At 36.2% G+C, this 23,768-nt stretch overlaps 2 protein-coding genes across 2 annotated transcripts; one reads left to right on the top strand and one right to left on the bottom strand.

Annotated features, from left to right (window-relative positions):
* Nucleotides 1-2,329: 2,329 nt before the first annotated feature.
* Nucleotides 2,330-17,538, bottom strand: LOC109032054 (protein FAM98A). The gene is made up of 8 exons (XM_019043966.2): nucleotides 17,383-17,538; nucleotides 15,300-15,499; nucleotides 13,480-13,640; nucleotides 12,478-12,588; nucleotides 11,323-11,502; nucleotides 10,499-10,699; nucleotides 7,061-7,157; nucleotides 2,330-6,264 (listed from the first exon to the last, which is right to left on the bottom strand). The coding sequence occupies exons 1-8, from the start codon at nucleotides 17,415-17,417 to the stop codon at nucleotides 5,465-5,467; spliced, it is 1,785 nt and encodes a 594-aa protein (XP_018899511.1). The 5' UTR covers nucleotides 17,418-17,538; the 3' UTR covers nucleotides 2,330-5,464.
* Nucleotides 17,539-18,022: 484 nt separating this feature from the next.
* Nucleotides 18,023-22,758, top strand: LOC109032053 (chromatin-remodeling complex ATPase chain Iswi). The gene is given in 2 exon segments (XM_019043965.2): nucleotides 18,023-18,738; nucleotides 18,740-22,758. Coding segments are annotated over 2 exon segments (3,069 nt in total). The 5' UTR covers nucleotides 18,023-18,303; the 3' UTR covers nucleotides 21,374-22,758.
* The last annotated feature ends 1,010 nt before the right edge of the window (nucleotides 22,759-23,768 follow it).

The raw sequence follows: 23,768 nt of genomic DNA, 5'->3' as shown, positions 1-23,768 counted from the left end.
GTCAGTTTCCAGCAGCAAAGAACTGGTCATTAATAATGTTAAAACTGTGAGCAAACTTAAAACAGGAGGCCCCACCCTCATACATGAAGTTTTGAGATTTTAGGGACAAATTTTCCTTCACAAATTGCATTTTACTTCATTTTATCACACATTTTCTTAGTCCTTCCTCAGAGAAACAGCGTAGAGAAAAAAAAGGTGTTGCATCTTTAGGATTGTTCACCCCCTGAAGTAGGTCGGTACTGCAAAGACCGGAATTCGTAGTAAGAAAGACCATTAAGTCCGTTTTTTTTGCTTAAATCAATAATCATTATAATTTCAAACACTTTTTATAGAATGACTTTTTTTCATTAACTACACCATTTCCAAGAAAATTGATAATAAAGTTGTCCGTACCGACCTACGTTGTCAAAAAAATCCAAAATGCCCGAAATGCGAACACCTCCGTTTTTTTCTCTATGGAGAAACAGCATCTGTCACTTGCGAAAATCAATAAGGTAGAAATGAGTGTTCAGTAACCGAATACTACCAAAGCAGAATTACCATGAATGTCTAATTGAGGTGTTGAAACAAAATTTCAAGTTCTCTGAATGCAGATAGCATTATTTCAAATTATTCAAGGTGACTTTCCTAAATTGTCAGTTGGCATCTCAGTTTTCTACGGCTGGTCCCCCCCCCCCCCCCACACACACACATGCTTTTTTGAGGGTATTGGGAATTATTTTGTTTTGATGCATTCATGAAGATTCAAAAGTATTTTTTCTCCCTTTTTTGAGTATGTTTAACCGTTTTCCTCAAAATCTAGTAAGGGCTTTTCTAAGCTGGCAATATTAATTATGTATTCAAATCTTTCCCTTCTTAACACAAAAAGTGTAACTTATCTACAAAGCTGTGAGAGGTAAATTAATTTTTTTTTTTTTCAATGAAAGTTTAATAATATAGTTTTACTATTCACACTGGACAAATTTTGCTCGTATTCCGAATCCTATCTTCTTTTTTTTGGATAATTTTATCCTTATTAGTCAAATGTCGAGATAAATGCTACTTTTTCCTCTCGGTGGAACCAAGACCAATCCACACAGGTCAGTCATTGCGCATCTTTTTGAAAGCCACTTCCCCGCCCGGCCCTAACTCGGCTGCACTCAATAGTACGTCACAATGGGTGCTCCCATAAGAAATACATTGCAAGCACTCAATAGTACGTCACTGCGCAGTAGAGTACCAAAACTCGTCCACGGGAATGACTGACCTGTGTGGATTGGTCTTGGATGGAACATTGCAAGTGTTTATCAGGGGGAGAGGGGGCTAAAATGTTAGTGTTAGTGGCACTGTTAAAGGAAAATTATTAGATGTTAAGTGAATGTTTGAGCTGTCACCGTAATGTAATTCAGTTACGAAAATTAAGCAAATCTGCACCACTGAAGAACAATGACATTTTATCAAATTTCCCAGATAAAAGTCTATTTCTGTGATAACTATATTACGGTGTACGATAAATATGAGTGATTTTCCAAATCAAACTGCTTAGAAATTTCATAGATGACACTCGTACGTCATTCAGACTATCAAGTGAAATTGCATGATAAGTCCAAAGGTATTTTACAATTTACAAGGAAACTTACTAATTGTAAGTATCCTTCGCAAAAGTAAGGAAATACTTACTAATTTTATGTTTCCTTTTAGCTTGGAAGAGGAAGTTTATAGTGCTTCAGCTTTTCTTCACTTTTTTCAAAATGGAAAACAACATTTTTATAGCATTTGTGACCATATGTCGGCAAAGAGATCCTGCTCCTAGAAAGTAGAAGGTGAGAAACTGTCATCACTGTATGAAAGCATACCTACTGCACAAACGCGTAGGCATAACTGTCAAACCAGATAAGTCATAAGTTCACGCTTCAAGAAGAAACAGCTAAAAAGTTTCATCCTGCTAAGCAAATAGTTCAAAATCCTCGAATTTTAATATCTAGCTATGATCATAAGTGATGCGCCGGGTGCAGGAAGGGTGGTGTCTCATAAACTCTGCCAACAGTTTAAATCCATTACATGATCAGAGCAAATCTATATAATTCATTGAAACTCTTGCTGATTGTTTTTTTACAATTTTACAATGCTCAGAACGAAAAAATTCATCCAATAATTTCCTCTCTAAAACCTAAATTAGCAGTGGAAATTCTCAAACAGCGTAGCAGAGAAGTGCTCCTCCTGCACCCAACGCCTCAATGAGTCAATTCCAGTAGTCGCAGAATCTTGATTTGATGGTTTACACCTGCAGCATTTCCTTCAGTTGCATCTTGGAATTCAAATCAAAGGAGGACATTTAATCGCCAGAAGGTACGCAATTTATTCAATTTTTATTGATTCTCATAGATCGGTTCTTTTTTTTTTTACAAATAAATATTAACGCAACTTTTTACAAAAAGAAACTGGCACAAAACAAATCAATCCCTCCCGAAGAATGTGGGCCGATGCGATTTTTTTTTCCAACGATTTATTCTGTATTCTTGGGGAAAAAGAAATCACTTCTGGAATTTCATTTTGATGCAGTTTAATTTTAACAGATGACAAGTACTTCATATTAGGTGAAGTACATACTGATCCATCAAAGCAAAGTACTCCGTCCAGAGACCAAGAAAGTGGTTGTCAGTTAAAAATATGAAAGAGTGCCTACTCTCTCATACGGACTGTTCATGTTGGAGCAAATCATTTCACCAGCTTACAAATTCTTAGAAACTTTTTCATGGCTTAATTTAAAAAAAAGGAACAAAATGAACACTAATTGAACCAATGTTTCTGGAAGGGATTGATAGAGTAACAGAGGGTCAGCGATTTGAAGACCATTTATCAAAAGAGGACATAATTGTACCGTTGTGAAAATGAGCTTGTTGACTTCTGAAAGAGAGGTAAAATTGAGCAAGAACTAGATGATGTTCAGCTATTACAACTACGAACTCAACTGGACTGTACTGGGAGAGAATGAACATTTTCAAAACCGGGAGGTTTTTGTTATCATTTAAGTTTTACCACAAACTAATGGGATAAAAAGCCTACAAATAATCTCCTTCAGTCAAACTTCAATTTTAATAGTGTTAAATGTTTACAAGAAATTTGAAATTAGCAAAACCTCCTCTTTTACCTGGATATCAACCAATTTCAAGTGTGTTCATCTTCAGTGAGGGTTTACAAGGCCTCAAACGAATTTCTGGGAAAAATTTAAACTTTGAAATTTTGTATCTTGTGAGCAAACGATGATATTGAGAAATGCTTTGAGCAATTTTCTTTTCGGGAAGAAGATAGTAAAATGTGCTTTCGGTAATCATTAAAAATTAAAAGTCCAATCTATTTGATTTATTGGTGTCGTGGTTCGTTTTTTAAATTTTACCATGCCTACTAACGAACTCTGGTCTTTTTATTTGGGCAGACATCTGTTCATTTTATACTGCGCACAGAATTCATCGGTTTTCGGCACTCAGAGGTTTAAAATCAAAGTCACCTAGGGGAGAATGTGGGAGATAACGTTAAGCTATCTTGGTATCAGATGAGTTAATTTTGAACCGTGGGGCATCAATTTCAGTTCAAATTTTTTGTAGATTCTGATTCTCATGGAAGTATGGCATAGTATTAGCAAGAAAATGTATGATCTTTTAACTTTCACACATACTGCGTTATCTGAAAAGTGCCATGAAGAAAATTTTATCACAATTTTATCGTGTTCAGCCAGCGCCTTAAAAACAGGCTCATATCTTCCAAACCATTGGTTTTCCGAGATATGCGGCGTATATAATGGTTTACAAAAAGGTCAGAAAAAATACAGGAAATAAAAGAAATACATTTTTGCCCTACTAACCAAATGTCAGATGTTACACTGTGATTGAAAGTAATTAATTTGTGATTACAAAAAGAAATTTTTGCAAGCTAAAATTGACTGCACTCATGAATTTTAAGAGAAGTCTCGAAGTAAACTTTTAAAAACAAGATTTTGAATTTGGTTAGGATGTTACACTGCAAGGAATTAGTTGTAGTATTGTACTTTAAATTGGTCGATATCCAAGAGAGGAGGTTTTTTAGTTTTAAACGAATCCCACTGTTGCCAGGAAATTAAAGACACCTATCTCTGAGCAAGGTGGTTACTAATTCTTACATAGATGGTTTACAAACAAAAAATTAAAATGGTGGGACTGCTTCACCGGCAGTTAAATAAATTTTTTTATCACAGAATTCCTTTTAGAGGAATTTTTTTTCCCAAAATACTTGATGATTTTTGGCTTAACGAAAGAATATATAAGATTTTCCCCTTCATGGTTTATCTCTCTCAATTTTCATGTTGTAGACGGCAAGTATGACAGCAGCATAGAATTGAGTTTGTAAAACTCGACAAGATACCTTAAGGTGTACAAAAGGAACTTGGTAATAAAAAATTACACCATCTCATGGTGATCCATGCATGTACTTAGATCTGGAATTAAGGCACATTGTTGGAATACAAAATTGCCGTAAGAAGAACTAGGTAATCAGACTTAACAAATGACAGCAAAGCTGAAAAATATGAAACCCTTCCATCTAATGCTTTTGCCGATGAAATACAACAATTTTACACACTTCTAATTATTAAAAAGCAAGGAAAATTTATCCACAGTTTGAATCTATTTCATCATGTAAACTAAGTACACAAAATTTGATACATGCAGTCAAAAAATTCCAGTATTTTCACAGGTGGTTTAAAAACTTAAGAGGAGGATCTTGATAATGTTTTAAAAAATTCCTCACTGATATTTTCATTCTAATCTGACAATATTTTTCTGATGTGTGTGCCTCTTTATTCCAATTCATAAATACTTTCATCTCACAATTAATTACATGGAATATTATTTTGAAACTAAAAAAACTAGAACAACACACGAAAAGTCTCATTTTTTCCCCCAGTAATAAAAAGCAACCTAAAAATGGATGAAAATGAAACAAACCGATGGGCATTGCTTAGGTAACAAAATTACACAAATCCAAAGTAAATACAACTTTATGCACTTGTGTACAAAATTTAAAACAAGTGGCTGATTTCACAAGATGCACTAGGAGAGAAAACATAGTACTGTTGATTCATCAAAGTTATTACTTTTCCTCTTTTAAAATTACATATTGTTTTATTTTTTTAGCTGATTATCAAGAGACTATCATGCAATCAAACCATTTACCTTGTTGGTAGCACTTCTCTCTCTTTGATATCAGACAATATTCTTTCACAATGTTCATCAAAAATCAACTACAAAAGTTACTAGCATTACCCAGGAAAAGAGGATTGATCGTTAAAAGCTCCGTAAGATTCTAAATACTAATAACTTCTGTGCAGCCCACAAACAAATGTAAATTTTTATCTGAGGAATAACAATCTTCCCTGAAATTGGAGAGAGATTTCAAGGAAGAATTAACAACAGGAAACGGAAGATCTGAACAAACACAGAACAAAAAACGACTAGTAAGCGCCCCTTCCTCTACCCCGACCACGGCCTCTACTGTGGGGTCCACCGCGAGAGTTGAATCCACCTCGTCCAGCATCTCCCTCTCTATTTTCCGAATAACCTTTGGTTTCTTGATAGTACTGCCTAGGGTCTTGGAAGTTATTCCTCTCTTGGTAAACAGCCGCGTCTCCATAGTTACTGTACTGGTAGCCAGTCTGATGGTTAGGAGCAAAGTTTTGGTAATTGTTTTGAGCGCCTCTGTTGTCCTGATAGGCGCCCCTACTATTCTGGTACGTCCCTCGGTTGCTAGTTGAGTTCTGGAAGGGTTGAGGGGCACCTCGATTGCTCTGCCCACCGCGACTGTCGTGATAGCCTCCTCGGTTATCTTGATAATTACTTCGATTGTCTTGATAGCCCCTGTTATCTTGGTAAGCTCTAGTTTCTTGGTAGCCTCTGTTGTCTCTGTAGTTTCTATTATCCTGATAGCCGCGACTGTCTTGATAACTCCGTCCGTCTTGATATCCACCCCTGTGATCTTGGTAACCCCCTCGGTTGTTTTGATAACCACCTCTTTGGTCTTGGTAGCCACCTCGGTTGTCTTGATAGCCTATCCTGTTGTCTTGGAAGTTTCCTGGACCCTTGTCCTGGTATGCTGGTTTATCTGTATGATAGGTGCTCCTCGACTCTTGGTTCATTTGATTTCCAGCCGGGCGACTGTTCTGGTAGTTATCTCCTGTTTGCCTTTGACCGCCTCCAGAATTCCAACCGGCTTGAACCCTATTACTGCCACCACCCGTTGATGCAGTTCCTCCAACTGAAAAAACAAACAAAATTGCTAAACCAAGCTCTAACTCTGAGCCGACAAAAAATACAAAGCAGGAACAGAACTCATTGGAAAAAGATCTTCATTTGAAGGCACTGTTCATGCAAAAGGAAAGTCGATTTTTCAAAAACTTATTTTATTACGTCATTTTCAGACTGTCTTTATATGTTTACAAACACTGTCTGTAAGTACATTTAACTGGACATATAATGCAACAACATTTACATTGTAAATATTTTTGTTCTTTCTGATTTTCTCCCTTCTACAAACAATGCGATGATCTGATCAGCAGACTTGTAACAACATTTTGATGGAACATGACATGTGGAATGCCATGATACTGGTGAACGAAGGTTTGCTGGACACTTTTTCTATGAGCCTCCTCCCTTCAAAAACACAAGAACAACGTCTGCCAGCTAAGTTATTTCTTTCACCATGATTCTCACACAATCTTGAATTGGAGAATTTTTCTATGGATAATCTAAGTAACTTTATGCTTTTTAACCAATGCAGTACAGCTAACAACTCAAAAATTTCCACAGCAAATTCCGTGGTTAAGCTCCTATTCACAAACTAGCACTTCCAAACTGTGATGCAAACGGAGCTGAAAAACACAGACACTAGAGGGCAATTTGTTCTAAATACGGTTTTAGATTGATGACTTTGTAAACAAAAATCTTCATTATTGCGGAAAAGAAGCAACAACAATCTGTATCTCCCTGTTAAATATGGGATCTTCAAAGCCTTGAGATAAAATTTCATGCAAGATTCACAAGCATTTTGTTACCTGAGCTTGGACCAGGAGCAGAAGATCTTTGTTGCCAGCTTGGCATTTCTGGCGGTGGTGGTTGCTGCTCATGTGGGCGCCCACCTCGGTCTGGAACCTGATACACATGAAAATAGAATCAATGAAAAAAATCTGTTTATTCTATTCCACAAATTTACGGAACATTATTACAACATTAATATGGACAATAAAATGCAAAACAAGATGACATCAAGGTAGGAGACAAAATAATGGAAAATCAGAAGACACATCAACTGCGGAGTCGAATGATAAAAAAATAATACATCAAGGATGGGCATTAGCTTTTTGCTGTGCTGTTTAAAGGAGGCAATGGACAAATGGAGAAAATCAACACTGAAAGAAAATTCATTATCAATCCCACAAACACAGGACATACAGTGAAATCCCGCTAAGTCGAAATTCGCTCAGGACGAAGTCCCGCTTAACACAAGTTTTTTTTTGGCTCCTACACGCTTCCATAAGTGGCAATGTAAGAAGCATCGGGAGGATTTCAGATCAAGTGAAAAACTAATTAAGTTGAAGAAAAATTTCTAAAAAAATGACTTAAAATTTCAGCATAAGTATGAAACTATTGCATGCAATAGGGATTTACGATTTAAAAGCTTTTCTTTGTATGAAAGTTTGAGAGAGACCTAATAGTACCACTGGTTTTCTCTGAAATAGACTATCAAGCTAAAAAACAGCACTCAAAGTTAAGGCCACAATAGTGGAGACCGCCTACGTTATGGTGAGAGTCCACCTCTATATCGAATAAAACTCTCCAAGCACAGATTGGAACAAATACATTGGCAGGGTTGCGGAGGCTCCAGCCCTGGAGTACTCACACAAAGTAGCAACCCTGCTAATGCATTTGCTCCCTATCTGTGTATGATGAGTTCCGCTGGATGTGGGGGGTGAAGACTCACCATAACATTCCGTTATCGCCTACATTTTGAGAGCATTTTTGGAGCTTTGGAGTTCGTTTCAGGAGAAACCAGGGGCATCATTGTGTTTTTTACAAAATATAATGGAGAATAAAATACTTGAATCATAAATGGATTGCATTATGCAAAAAGGAACCACTAGCATTGCAATGTTGCTAAGATTGTGCAACTTTTTTTGTCTTGGAGGAAAAACCCGATTATCCATTATAGTTTCTATTTTACTCGCTAAAAACTGTGAATTTAAGACAAAAATTACCATCTAAATTTCATAGTTTTTCACGATTTCCGCAATTTTATTGCAAAGGATGAAGTTGCACAATCTTAGCATCATTGCAATGCTAGAGGTTCCTTTTGGCAAAATGCAATCCAAATCACCATGACATGCAATAGCTCCATAAAAGAGTAAAACCACAAACTGAAAATTCTTAAAACATTTTGCTTTTTGTCAGATACAGAGCCTTAGATATAGCATAGTGAATATGTGCTTTGAAAGTTAGTTTATGATCGAAAAAAATTCAAGGATCAGAAATTTTATTCCTCACCGCAACAAAATGACTATCAATTTTAATTTCCATACCATTTTAGGAACCTCCAGAATAAACGTTTTAATTCTTTTTGTCAAGCTTAACATCAAAATCAATTTTTGTCATCGATTAAATTCCTATAATCACTACAGGAATGCGATAAAATTTGATCATCCATTGGAAATGAGACCTCCTTTCATAAATAATCAAAATTTAATGACCGAAACCAGACCTTAACAGAAAGTTCTGTGAAAATTTGGGACAAAAAACGTCCAAAAATACCAGACTATCTGAGTGGGAGTTAACTACAGTTGGAAGTTAGAGAATCTAGAATCATAGTTTTGAAAAAAACGCTGCATCAAAGATGCGTTCTCTGGAGGCATCAGGTCAACTGTTGGTTACCCGATGAGTACCGTTGAGATTTGACGATTGTTCTTGAAGACTTGCTGACTTCTCGCTAATTGCCCGATTACTGTCATGGCGGGTTATCGGCCAACGCAATCGCCCAGCACCTTTCAAAGGTGTTGGGCAAGGCCGCTGAGCGTTGAGATAACCTCAATGTCTGCTTGAGCCACCATGATAGTCACATGACGAAAGTTGGTCACGGGGCAATTCATGAAAAATCAACAACATTTTTTCTCTGATGCCTCCAGAGACCACATCTCAAATTCGAATCTACCATGTTCAGGGCTAGAAATTGCTGGATACTACTGAAATTTCACTCCCTAAATTGGCATGAAAGATGATTAAACTGCTGGAAACTTATTCTTTGCTAAACAACAGTGAGTTTTCGAGTGAGCCAAGTTTTTCTCCTCGCATGATAGAATAATTCTGATAAAAAATTTGTCTTGTGGATTAAGGCCTCTCTTCCCTTAGAAGATTACAAATTAGAACAAAAGATGAAGATGATAATGGTGATAAGACCCATAATAAGACAATAATTCTGCCGTGCTAAGGAAGAACGCCACATGAACGTTCAGGAGTTGTCAAATTTCCCCGGATGAAACATGTATTTTTGACGAAATTCTTTTTTTTTTTTTTTTGAAGAATTTATTGATAAATTACAATTGTCGCCACTACCTTATACAATCTACAAACCTTGATGATAAGTTTACTTTTTACTTATCATACGTTCACTTAAAGTTATATCTATAATCTTTTATTATTAATACAGGGTTGCCAGCCAAATTATTTTTTTCCATTCCCTGACTTTTCCCTGACTTTCCAATATTTTTCCCTGACTTTTAAGTATGGATCTGACGCAGTCTGTTACAGTGAAACGCGTTCAACTTTAACCACAACGCGAGCCCGAGACCGCCCGCGCCTAATTCCACGAAAAATCAGAAAAATCCCTGACCAACACCGAAATTCCCTGACTTTTCCCGGTTGATTTTTTTCCCCTGACTTTTCCCGGTTTTCCCGGTCGCTGGCAACCCTGTTAATGCTAGTCGACGAAATTCATGCATATTTTTCCTAGAAATTATCATATATTTTAGATTACATTGCAAACAAAATAGTCTGAAAAATTGGAAGACAAATATTTACAATTTCCTCAATAAATTCGTATATCATCAGAGGAAAATTGGCAACGCTTGAAGGTTGATACAGCGTTTTTCCTTAGCATGGCAGAATTAGACTGAGCTGAACAAACATGCACAAAAATAAAAGATTCAAAAACGATTGAAGCAAATTACCATCCAACTGACAGGTGTTTCAATGATTCTGATGTGTACTCAATGTATATTTGTTCACTTTAAAAATCAGGCATAATAATAAGGAATACTTTTAATGAGATAATCCAAGGAGAGATTGACTACAGATTTGACCTTTTTTTGCATGGAAGTATGTTCAAAACTAAACGATCAGCAGCCAAACTTAATCTTCAGCGAAACTAAAAAACATGGATAGGTCTTTTTTTCTATGATCACTTAATCCTTCTCCCACTGACGAATGAAAAGGTGAATTCTTACCTGGCCGATGACTACTTTGTTGATTGAGGACTGAGTGTTGCGGCGCACACTGGCGCTGGATGTTTTCTCAATTATAGTCAAGTCATCTCTGGCGGCTAGTACATCAGCAATACTGATGTTCGGCTCTAATGTTAAGGCTTGCCGTTTTGGCGTGTAAGACTGGGTGATGACCTGTGCTTTGCTCTTCAATTTGTCTGACCACTAAACCAAAATTCAAAATTGAAAAATACTATCAAGGTTGGGAGGTTTGACATGATGATAGACAGAGGAGCAAAAAGTTTCAGAATAAAGACCGTTCTTTGCAATCTGGCAATTTTGCCTGATAGCGAAAGAGGAAAAATGCCCAATATGCCACATTCTTCAAAGAAAATTCGATTTTCTGAAAATTGCCAAACATTCCAAGATTAATCTCATGTTTGCTGCTATCAACCAATCGCAAGATCAGGCATATTTCATGCTTATGATGCTCAGAGGTGATTTTTCAAGTTATCGATACTTCTTCTAGAAGAGACAGATAGTAAAATGATGGCAAAACAAGAAAAACACATGAGTCAATTTGAGACAGTAGAAAGATCAACCATTTTATATTCATAGGTCAATATGAACAAAGGAACACACTTAGTTCAAAATTTTTGAGTTTAGGCTGTAAGACATCATTAGGTTGATGTAACTTTCTTGTAAAGAAACCTTGTGAAAGCTATTTTCTACTATGACTAAACTTCAATTTATACGTCTTATTTTAAGGCTGAGATTTTGAATAATACTTGTGCCATTGAGAAGACCATTCTGAACTACTGAATGAAAGCAGTCACAGGAGGACCTACCTCAAATGATAGTACGGTGACATCCAATCGTTTCAACAACATTTCTCTTCTGATTGTGTAATCGGTGTGAAGTTCAGTCTGTATTTTTGCGAGACGAAACCACTGCTTGTCAGTGAGTACGCCAGTGAATAGTGGTTTGCGGAGGAGATCATCAGGCACTTTACTTAAAACTTCCTTCAACTGAAATAGAAAGGACAATCAGAAATCAATTACTACTATTCGCAAAGATCTATGTATTACAAGTTTAATTAAAAGCACAAGTGTGCGACAAATTATTGAAAGTGACCAGTTCTTTTTCCTTTCCTTTTTTTGTTTGTTTGTAAGAAAGTGAATTTTCTAGGAGTATGAGATACGTTTAGTCAATTAAAAAGCATAATTTCAGTTTTTGACGAAAAATTCCCGAACATCAAATGGACCGCATTTAGCAGAAGGGAATTAAGCCTTATTTAACGGGAAATTTAATTTTTACAAGAGAACTTTTGTGTGGATTCCTTTGAATATTTCAAGGAATTTACTTCATACTATGCAGAATATTCACTCAAATTTGGACAAAAATCTGCATAACCGTTCTCATGAAAAAAGTTAAATTGCCCGATTAAATTTGGCAAAAGCTGATGTGGTTTGGTTTCTTTCTGCTGAAGGCAGTCCAAATGTGTCTATTGTCATGATGTTGAAGAGTATATTGCAGACAATTTACTTCAATTTTAAGCCAGTGATGAGCAAAACATTGGATGTAAACCTGAAAATTTTACACTTGAGATATTATCACTTCTCAAAACTTTTCTTTTTGCACTACTAACTTTTCACAGTTAAAGCTTGGATAAATTTTGACATTTAGGGGGTTTATTAAAAAAAATTTTCATGAAATACTTCCCTGCGTAATAGTTTTACTGACTCAATTTTGAAATTTGCAGATCTGAGACTGCTTTTTCTAAGAACGGTCACAAATTAATGAATGAGGGCATTATTTTCTGAGAGAGTTCTCATGCCATGCAGTATCTCTAACATTGCACACCTTTATGCCACTTCTGTACTGATATAAAAACTTTTTTTCATGATATTCTTTCAATTTGTGTTCATTATTCTGGATAATGTAGTGATTGTACGTTAAAAGTATTACAATTGTTGTGGCTAAATTTGACAAGAATGGTTTACCTTTGCTTGCACTTTTCCAAACAGCACTTCTGGTGTTATGTTGTCCGGTGGCTTGGCGAATTTCAATGTTATTAGCATGTTCTTTAAATCAGCCGCAACGCTACTTTCTTGCTGTAAAAACGAGCGAATATGTAGTGAGTCAGTTGAGCTCAGGAGGAATTTGCCTACAAATAGTTGATTACCACAGTGTTTGGCACAAGAAAAATAATGAGTGCAGAATAATCACGGTTTATGTTTGTTTATATTAAATTAATTTAAAATTTCCCTTACATGAAAAATCAAAACAAGTAAAACTATCTATTGATTATCAACTTGTCATTAGGAAGAAAATATAAGATGAATATCACAGAAATTTCCTTCTTTCTTTGATATTTTCATCCTGTAAGATTCAGCAAACTGAAAGAGGGATTTCACCATAAAGAATACTGCAATTAGTTTTGTGCTTGATAAGATTCAAGAAGACTTGGGTTTCTTCCGTGAGAGGAAGGTTTGACTTTACAATAACTGTAAATGTTAATTTCTCACACGTGTAAGTGAGTACATGATCACATTTTTAGAAATGTCCACCATGTAGGTATTGACAAAGATTTTGTGAGAAAACATGAATTGAGTGCTTAAAAGTGGACAGTAGTCCGTAACTTTCTTATGGGTCATATAATAATGAAATTAGGAGCATCTAATTGCATTCTTCAACAGTAAATAATTGTTTGATATGTAAACATTTAAAATTATGCTTTAAGCTCCATTAGTTCCTTTTTTTTCTCAAAAAGTTTATCAAAATGGTCCATAGAAATTCTTTGCCAGAAAGTGTTGCTTATGATAGGACCACATTAGCAGGCAGATTACTGAGAGTTTAAAGGAGCCTGATAAGAGATTTAAGTGCAATATATTGCATGGTCAAGGTGGGGCTATGTCTTGTCTTGTCGTCCTAACATGGTTTCAATAATAGGGCCGCTGATCAATTTTAAGAGGAGGGTGATTAGAGAAAGGAGGGAGACTTACCAAGTGAATAGACATAGTTTTTGATTCCTCAGGGCAGTGTGCTCGCATCATTCTTGCAGCCTCAACCTCCGAGATCAAATAATCAAGGAGAAGCAACCGTGAATCACGCGAGTTGAGACGATCATTGATGTGGCCCTCTGTCAGCGACTTGTAATTGCAACCTAAAATGCAACACTTTGTTTACTTGTGTAATATTAAGTGACGATCAAATGTAAGAAAAAGCTTTGCATCAACCTTTACTATTTCATGTTTTTAAAACCGTCCTGTGTTTTCCCAAGGAAAAATTATTACACTGAAGTTTCTTGCCAAAAATGAAATCTGGAGAAACTCAAGTTCCACTTCTGTACTCTCTGAGAAAATTCTCCATGAATTCTCTGGATGTAATGGATGATTGACCCTGTTAAAAAGTCTTTTTTGATGACTACAGCTTATGCATTAAATAAAAAAAATAAGATTCGTTGAGCAAAATTTTGTTGACAAACACAACTGATCCATTCTGCTCCAGAGAAAAATCATACAACTCAGAAATTTGAGGACAAATCATTACTTCATTGTAGTGATAATTAATGCAAAATCAGCGATGTTTTTAAAATATTTTACAAGATCAAAGTAAATGATTTATTTAAAATTCATGTTACAAGATAGCTTTTTTTAGAGAGAAGTGAATACTTCTGGAAGTAGAAAAGGCTGCAACATTTTTTTAAAGAAAAAAAACTAGTCCTCTAAGATCCCTGACTCTTCACTTCTTGCAACCATGAGCTCAGATTTGTAGATAAAAAACTTATGTCCACCCCCCCCCCCCCCCAGTGAAAAAGGTTCAAACTTTGAATGGCCTTTTAATTACATGATGAGAAGGTTCAAAGGTATTAATTGGATTATTAACTATACAAAAATACATCATCCACTTTGAGTGCCTTCAACAGATGTGGTAAGTATTTTTCTGACAGATACAAGAATCATTCCATTCTTAAACTGGGGTTTTCCAAATCTGCATTGTCAAAGGAATACAAAAAATGCCTGATGTTGCAGCAGGCTTGATGCAGATTATCTGTCAAGAGGCAATTTGCAAAAGCAACAACCTTTTTTTTCTTTTTCTTTCTTTTCTTCTTTTTTAAAGTTAATTAATATTTTTATTCTTCTGTATTACTTGCAGACGTAGAAGTATACAAATGTATTTGCTCAGGACCATTAACTTAAAAAACTAATTAAATTTGTTTAAAAAGTGTCACTATTTGTTCTTCTATACTCTCCTTACCATGTGATATGTTTATTGCAATAAATTAAAATCGCCGTCTTGGTGATATACTCTTGGCAAATCTCCTACTTAAGACTGTCTATCAGACAAATATGATCTGATTAACTAGTGCTTATCATTTGAATTACTTCAATTGAATTTTGCCTTTTTCTCTAAAAATTTGACAAGGTGCACATTATTGGGAACAAGTTCCTGGGGTGCACAAAACTTCTTGACCACACAACCAGGCGGGTCATGAAGGTTACATGCAAAAATGGGAGGACCTCCAAAACAGATTTTGAAAATTGAGAGGGCTGGCAAATTTTCTTTTTTTCCTTTTTTTTCTTTTTTTTTTTTTGGAAACACAGCTGTAAGAATCACAAGTTTTTATGCAAAATCACAGCAATTTATACAAACAGAGCCATTAAAAAGGTATCACTTTAAATTACTGAAGAAACAAGGGTTTTCAAATGGGGAGACTAATTAAAAAAAGGGGAAAGACAAGAATTTTGTCCATTCCTGATAAGTTTCAAGAAATTTAAAAAAGAGAAATAATGGTATTGCATTTTTATTTGTTTGAACAAACCAATTTCTTTGAGAAATCCACTAAGCTCAAGCATAAATGCACTTGAGTCATCCGGCGAAGCAATGGCATTGACATGATCATCTAGAGCACAAAGTGACCCCAGCTCCTTTGACAACCACTCAACCAGCTGCGTATACTTGACTGACTTGGGACCATCACTCAAGATGTCGTTCACATAATTTGTGTCCACATTAGTAAATCTGGTAAAAATAAATTCATATGAAAGACATGAGCAGAAGTAGATAAAACTAATTATTTTAAGGGATAAACATTTATTTTACGATAATGAGAATCTGCTCAAAAAAAGCCATTATCATCTCTTCAAGAGGGAACCTAGGAATATGAAGATGAGACCTTCAAATGAGATGAGCCTCTAGTTAGAGTTTAGACTCGAGTTCAAAGCTGGTTTTAATGCTGTAGCAATTTAAAGTAAACCATATTCAACAATTTTTCATACTTTGGACGTATGCAGAGAATTAATTTACTAACACTACTATTCCCACGTCCCGCTAATCTTCAGCAATCAGTAGGAAGTCCACTTCGAGATAAGCATTACAATGTTTCTACTAGGTTGACCTCAAATTTCTACCCTACAACTTGGTGCCTTGCAGGCCTTGCTTACACAGTACACTTACTTTAGTTACTTGCAATGCAGCATCTTACTGCACCAGAGATTCTATCACAATGAAAGTAACTTCTTCCACCAGTTCAATTCTAAAATTTCTGGCTCCTGATCTTAACATTCCATATAAGATAATAAACGTGTTGGTGACAACATCAAGTGCTGGCACCTGACAACATTTTGAATTTTGAAGAACGTATCAGGCATCAGTGACTGACAGTTCAATATCAAACTGTAGATTGATAAATCATAATCATCTACAGGTTGAAATCTCACAGTTCCACAAAGAGTCTCAGAAACATTTTTAGAGGGTGCTACTTTCAATGTAAAGTGATTTTGGACCTCAGCTCTAAAGTGAGAGGTAGTTTTACTTGGGAAACATTGTCAGGTACTTTGTGCGTAATGATACAGCTGGTTCACTTTCATTTCCGCCTAGTTTCATTAGTATTTCATTTCAGTTAAAAGAACCTTTGTCGTCAGAGTGTTAGTTATGGTAAATCAACACAGATTGGTTCTGAACTAGATTCATTGACACTTTAATATACAGCTAATTATGTGCTTCACTCTTCACAGATAGGACACAGTTAATTAATATTAGAAAATTATCAAGTTTTCGATTGAAATGCTCAAATATTATCACTGTGCCCAGACAGTGCATTCACCTACTTCTACCATAATTTTGTTTCCACTCTGATATTTTGACTTCGATATTTGATCATTTACCCTTGAGTTAAGTGGATTACAACTTTGTATCAATCACAACATACCTATCAACCAAATTGACAGAAAACTTGCACGGACCCTCTTGAAAAATATTTGTTGATTTGGTTTGTTACACATCAAAATAATACCAGATTCATACCACACTATTCATTGCACAGGCATAGAATACTATCAAAACATGAAATACCTAATGATGATAAGATCAGGAACTTCTTACTCCGAGACTTGATGGGCAAAAACCCACTAATCTCTCCTAAAGACACTTTCTCACTATTCATGAAAAGTACTCATAGATACCTTCCAAATAGCTCTGAATGCCTTTTCCCTCAACAAGCATATTGGAAAGGATAATATTATCATTCAGTCCTTCAGAAAATTCATCTCTTCCAATGCAAGATCTGAGCCTCGGAAGAAACAAATCATTATTGGATCTCACAGGAGTGGTCATCTCGAATGAACGTCATGTTCGTGATAAGGATTGCTGACATGTTAGTGCTTTGTTGTTGCGGCACGGAAGCATTTAACTCAAAGAGCGATTTGATGGTGAATTAATAGGACAGAGGAGGGAGCTTAGGTGACAAATATAAGCGAGAAATCAACCCTGCCAACGAGTCATGAACTGATGGAAGTGAGGTTAAACTTCGTTTACACAGACTCATGAAAGTGTATGGTAGCTCATTAGTAGGCTTGATATTCCTTTAAATTTGAGAGGGTATGATATGCGGTAGTGAAACTTACCCAATTTGCGTTAGAGCGTCTATTATGTTGTTCATTTGGCACGTGTATCGGCTAAAATCCACGCGAAAATTGATAAGCAGCCGGGACCGACCAAACCAAAACAAGAAAATTTGATTACGGTGGAGGCAAGGGGCAGGGCAGGCAATGAGAGTGGGGAGGTGAGGAGAAAAAAGTGGAAGGGTAGGGTGGGGTTCACTGACACTGCAAGGGGGGGGGCACCGGAGAGAGGGGGAAAGTTCAGGATTTTAGTTCTCAGCGTCGACTTCATTCGAAATGTTTTTGTTCGAAATTCACTGACACTTGTTAACTCCTTCGCCCAGAGATTTTAGTACAATTTCAAAATTAAAAGACGAAACACTCAAAATTATTTTTTTGGAAACAGGGCAAAGACAATAAAAAAGCGGGAAAATTCATTCGAAATTCAGGCTTCCTCAGATTGCAGAATGAGCATACCCTACAGTTTCGATTAAAAAAGTACGAGAAAAGGAAAAAACTATGAACTATTTTACATTATTTTTAGCTCAAAATACTGCAAAGTATATTAACATAATGTCATACATGAGAATACATTGAATCTCCAAATAATTCGGGTTGACCTAACCCGGGCCGGAAGGTTTTGGAATGTTGACGTTGGTACTAGACTATTATGCTGCCTCAGCCAATATGGCGACTAAAGTTTTCGCATTTCCCTCCGCATGAAAAGACCTTTCTTCTCTTGTGTTTACAAGTCACAGTGATTTTATCGTGAATTTCTCAATACTTACGTTTTTTCTGAAGTGCGTTACCTTATCATTTTATATCAAAGACTAATTTTTAATTACCGGAACGGAAACATCATCCATTTTTATTGTAGTGTTGTAATCCATCGACGTCCGAACTTATCCGGTATTTTTGAGTGCGTGCAAGGTATCTTTTGTCAAAATGGTTAAAACGGGGTCTGAAAACCGGTCAGACGACGGTTCTGATGGTGAAGAATTATCGAACGAATCATCCTCTATGGAAGCTCCGCCCGCTCCGAAAAGTCTTAAAGCTGAATTCGATAAACCTGGAGTTGACCAGAGTAAGCGCTTTGAATTCTTACTAAAACAGACCGAAATTTTCTCTCACTTCATGACGAATAGCAATAAGGATAAAACTTCCCCAACAACCACTGGAAAACCAAAAGGTAGGCCTCGGAAAGAACAACCAAAATCCTCGGACTCACCCTCTAAAGATTCTGCTGATCATCGTCACCGGAAAACAGAGCAAGAGGAAGATGAAGAACTACTGGCTGAGAGTAACGCAGCCACAAAGACCATAACCATGTTTGATTCCTCACCATTCTACATTAAAAATGGTGAATTACGAGATTACCAAAGTCCGTGGTCTAAACTGGATGATTTCTCTCTTTGAAAACGGCATTAACGGTATTCTTGCCGATGAGATGGGTCTAGGTAAAACCCTTCAAACCATCTCGCTACTTGGTTACATGAAGAACTTCCGTAACATCTCTGGCCCTCATATGGTCATTGTCCCTAAGTCAACCTTGATGAACTGGATGAATGAATTCAAAAAGTGGTGTCCCTCGCTGAAAGCAGTTTGTTTAATTGGAGACCAAGAAGCTCGTAATAATTTCATCAGAGACGTTTTAATGCCTGGAGACTGGGACGTTTGTGTAACTTCTTACGAAATGATCATTCGAGAGAAAAGCACCTTGAAGAAATTTAATTGGCGCTACATGGTCATTGACGAAGCTCACCGTATTAAAAACGAGAAATCCAAGTTATCAGAAATTGTTCGAGAATTCAAGACAACCAACAGATTGCTGCTAACTGGAACTCCATTACAAAACAACCTTCATGAGTTATGGTCTCTGTTGAATTTCTTGCTACCTGATGTTTTCAATTCATCAGATGATTTTGATGCATGGTTCAATACGAATACTTGTCTTGGTGACAATGCACTTGTTGAAAGATTGCATGCAGTTTTAAGACCTTTCTTGTTGCGTCGTCTCAAGTCTGAAGTGGAAAAGCGATTGAAACCCAAAAAAGAATTAAAGGTGTATGTTGGCTTAAGTAAAATGCAAAGAGAGTGGTATACTAAAGTCCTGATGAAAGATATTGACATTGTGAATGGTGCTGGAAAAATTGAGAAAATGCGGCTTCAAAACATCCTGATGCAACTGCGAAAGTGCTGTAACCACCCGTATCTTTTTGATGGCGCTGAACCTGGTCCACCATATACAACAGATGAGCACTTGGTATTTAACTGTGGCAAAATGGTCATTCTTGATAAGCTGCTGCCGAAATTACAAGAACAAGACTCAAGGGTGCTAATTTTTAGTCAAATGACGCGTATGATTGACATCCTTGAAGATTTCTGCCACTGGCGTGGATATAAGTATTGCAGGTTAGATGGTCAAACTCCCCACGAAGATCGACAGCGGCAGATCAATGAATTTAATGCCCCAAACAGTGACAAATTCATTTTCATGTTGTCAACTCGCGCTGGTGGTCTTGGTATCAACTTGGCAACTGCAGATGTAGTTATCATTTATGATTCTGACTGGAATCCTCAAATGGACTTGCAGGCCATGGACCGAGCTCATCGTATAGGTCAGAAGAAACAAGTACGAGTTTTCCGACTAATCACTGAAAATACTGTTGAGGAAAAAATTGTTGAAAGAGCAGAAGTCAAATTACGTTTGGACAAGCTGGTCATTCAACAAGGTCGCTTAGTCGACAACAAGGCTGCTCTCCAAAAAGACGAAATGCTTAATATGATTCGGCATGGTGCCAATCATGTCTTTGCTTCAAAAGACTCAGAAATTACAGATGAAGATATTGATACAATTCTTGAGAAAGGTGAGGCTAAGACTGAAGAGATGAAGCAGAAGCTAGAAACGCTCGGAGAATCCTCTCTTCGAAATTTCACCCTCGATGCTCCCACTGAATCTGTTTATCAGTTTGAAGGGGAAGACTACCGTGAAAAGCAAAAACTCACCGGTATTGGAAATTGGATTGAGCCTCCTAAGAGAGAGAGGAAAGCAAACTATGCTGTTGATGCATATTTCCGTGAAGCGCTCAGAGTTTCAGAACCGAAAGCACCAAAAGCTCCAAGACCTCCAAAACAACCAATTGTCCAAGATTTCCAGTTCTTTCCAATGCGTCTATTCGAGCTGTTAGATCAAGAAATCTACTATTTCCGCAAGTCAGTGGGCTACCGGGTACCCAAGAACCCTGAGTTGGGTGTAGATGCAAACAAAATACAGAAAGAAGAGCAGAAGAAGATCGACGAGGCACAACCACTAACTGAAGAAGAACTATTGGAAAAAGAAGATCTTCTGACGCAAGGATTTACCAACTGGACGAAGCGTGATTTCAACCAATTCATAAAAGCTAATGAAAAATTCGGTAGAGACGATATTCACAACATTTGCAAGGAAGTCGAAGGCAAAACCCCCGAAGAAGTTATAGAGTATAGCAGTGTATTTTGGGAACGCTGTCAGGAATTACAAGATATTGAACGAATAATGGCTCAAATAGAACGTGGTGAAGCAAAAATCCAACGCCGTGCCAGTATAAAGCGAGCCTTAGATGCTAAAATGGAGAGGTATCAAGCGCCATTCCACCAGCTGAGAATATCCTACGGCACAAACAAAGGCAAAAACTACACTGAAGAAGAAGATCGGTTTTTGGTTTGTATGTTGCATCGACTTGGATTCGACAAGGAGAATGTGTATGAAGAACTACGATCTGCAACAAGATTTGCCCCTCAGTTCCGCTTTGACTGGTTCATCAAGAGCAGAACTGCGATGGAATTGCAGCGACGATGTAACACATTAATCACACTCATTGAGCGAGAAAATCAAGAACTAGAGGAGAAAGAGAAAGCAGCTGACAAAACAAAGAACAAGCGAGGGCCTCGTGCTGGCCAAGGCAAACGGAAAAGCGAAGCTAACGCTGTGGCCGATTCGAAACCAACCTCAGCTAAAAAGAAGAAAAAGAACTAAAAATCCTCGAGTCAGGTGTTTCTTCTCAATTTCTCGGTGTACAGTCCTGAACTTGAAAATTTTGAGCTGTTTTAATTTTGTCCAGACAGAAATTTCAGTTTGAAGCACACTATTTGCTTTAAATAAGAATCCTCCTCCTTTCATCTTAATTTCTGATAAACTTATGAATTTGTAAATAGTCATTTGATATCTCTAAAGAAACAACTAAGTAAAGTGAGAATAATATTCTCAGCTGCATATTTCATGTGAGAAAAAGGGCATAACTGAGAATATATCTGATAAACTCATCTTGGCATCAATGGTATGCCCTCCTTACATTGATGAATCAGTTTCTATCAAGGTGGCCAATCAAAATGATTCGGTCTCTTTTTCCTGTACCTGTGATTACTTAGAATGTAGGTATTTTAAGCTTTATGTCAATCTGTATTATTTAGCCTTGAGATGTGTCGTCCTAAAAGGGTTGAAATATGCTGTTGTTTGTTTTTTTCAATTGAAATTCTTCATGTGTGCAAAATATTTTATTATGTGTACAAAGTTTTTCATAAAAAGCCTCACAGTATTTTAGTAAGAATTTGAAATAAAACAGCTCAGAATTAATTCGTTAATCATTCCTTTCAATGACAAATTTCTTTTGGCTGATATTTTTACTTTTATTTAATCTGATCTTGCGTCAGTAACGACCCTCGTAAATTTTCAATCTTTCAAGACTTTTCCTGTAGCATCGTCTATGCTTTCATTCACCTGTTCTCTGTAAGTAGATGATACTTGAGGGGCTTGAAGGACAAGTGGGCTAAGTGCAGTTTTTGGGGAAAAAATTGAGATATCAATTACCTATTTCAACTTAAACTAGTCTTAAATTAGGCTCTAAGAAAGTTTCAGCACTTGAATCAAATTTTTAAGCATCGAAACGTGAGTTTAAACTTTCTTACTGCTAAAAGGATCTATGTAATTCTGAAACTTATTACACGTATGTATTTCTTGAAATATCTAAAACTGCACTTTTTCCACTTGTCCTCCAAGCCCCAAGAGCATGTTCATGCTCCCAAAGCTCTCTTTTATTGCTTTAAAAATGAAATTTCAAAAACTATCTGTTCCGTCTTTTCAATTCTTTGGATTCGCCGAAGAACCGCCCCTCTTCTCTTGGCATCGATCAAGAACTCACAAGCCCCTTACAATTGTTTCAACATCCTTCTCTGTGTTTTTCGTTAGATGATTCTGTACATAGTGTGTCAATCTGGTTTTTAATTTATTAACATCATATTTTTATGTTTGCCAAAGGTCCTGTACCTTCTCCTCGATAGTATACTCATTTTTTTTTTCTTTTTTTTTCCTTTTTTAAACTCAGTGGATTTATCTTTATATTCTGAATAAAATGTCAATACGCATTTCTTGCATTATATTATTTGTCCTTCTTATGATACTGCATCACTTTGTGTGAAGTACCTTGGTCTATTTGATGTTAAAGAGATGCGAGAAACCTACCTTTAAATTGCACCTTAAAATTTTGATTATCATTCTATATAATCAAATTAATCACTTATAAGGTAAATTAATTTTTTCCATTTTATTAGAAGATCACTTGATTATAATGTGAATTTTATTAACTTTGTCAAAAATGCCTGAATTAACCTGAACAGACTAAAGCTTCAATTCATCTGTCCTGTTATATTATTTTATCAAATCAATTAAATGAAGTTCTACTTCACAGCTTACCTGCCTATAATGTATCTAAAAACTTATACCTACCTAAAATGTGAGAAGGCATATTTATGTGATATAGGTAAAAAATAAACGTGATAAAGGTAATGTATAAATTCGCAACAAATTGCTTTTCAAAATTTGAGCTGTCCTTGGCAGCAAGGACTCTTGAAAAAATTGTTTAAATGTTCTTATTAAAAAACCTCTTTTGGCTGTTTTTTTAAGTAAAATTTACGAGCAGTAAAATTTTTACGAGTAATAGGTAAAGTGTGAAAAAAAACTTTTAGAACATCAACTGTAGTTATTCGACACTAAAAATGTTTGAATTAAATGTGAAATAACTACAGTGATATTTTAAGAGCTTCTTTAACACCTTTTTCCTCTATACCACTCGTAAATTTTACTTTAAAAAATAGCCAAGAAGGGTTTCCTAATATCTATACGAACATTTTAACAGTTTTTTAAGAGTTTTTGAATAATGTTTTTACAGATCATATTGTTACTAGGGATTATATTATAATTTTAGTTTGACAGAGGAGAGGTCAAATGCCAAATTAATAGCAAATTTTCGAAAATTGCTTTTCATTTATGGCATTGGAATTTCACAGGTAGAAAGAAAATCACAATTAAAATAAAGTTACATAGCATTGAATGTATTATCTATGCTGTACAGTAGATAGCCCATTTATCACTATCA

The sequence above is a fragment of the Bemisia tabaci genome, chromosome 7 (assembly GCF_918797505.1).
Source record: "Bemisia tabaci chromosome 7, PGI_BMITA_v3".
Lineage (NCBI taxonomy): Eukaryota > Metazoa > Arthropoda > Insecta > Hemiptera > Aleyrodidae > Bemisia > Bemisia tabaci.
The sequence above is the reverse complement of the archived record's forward strand: the minus strand, read 5'-3'. Positions and strand labels throughout refer to the sequence as shown.

Bases quoted from the DNA above. Each gene is read 5' to 3' on its own strand.
- LOC109032054 (XM_019043966.2), bottom strand. From the start codon at position 17,417: ATGAACAACATAATAGACGCTCTAACGCAAATTGG. The intron at 15,500-17,382 runs GTAAGTTTCACT...TATTTTTACCAG, and splicing joins GACGCTCTAACGCAAATTGG to ATTTACTAATGTGGACACAA. The intron at 11,503-12,477 runs GTAAACCATTCT...TTTCTATTTCAG, and splicing joins TTGGAAAAGTGCAAGCAAAG to TTGAAGGAAGTTTTAAGTAA.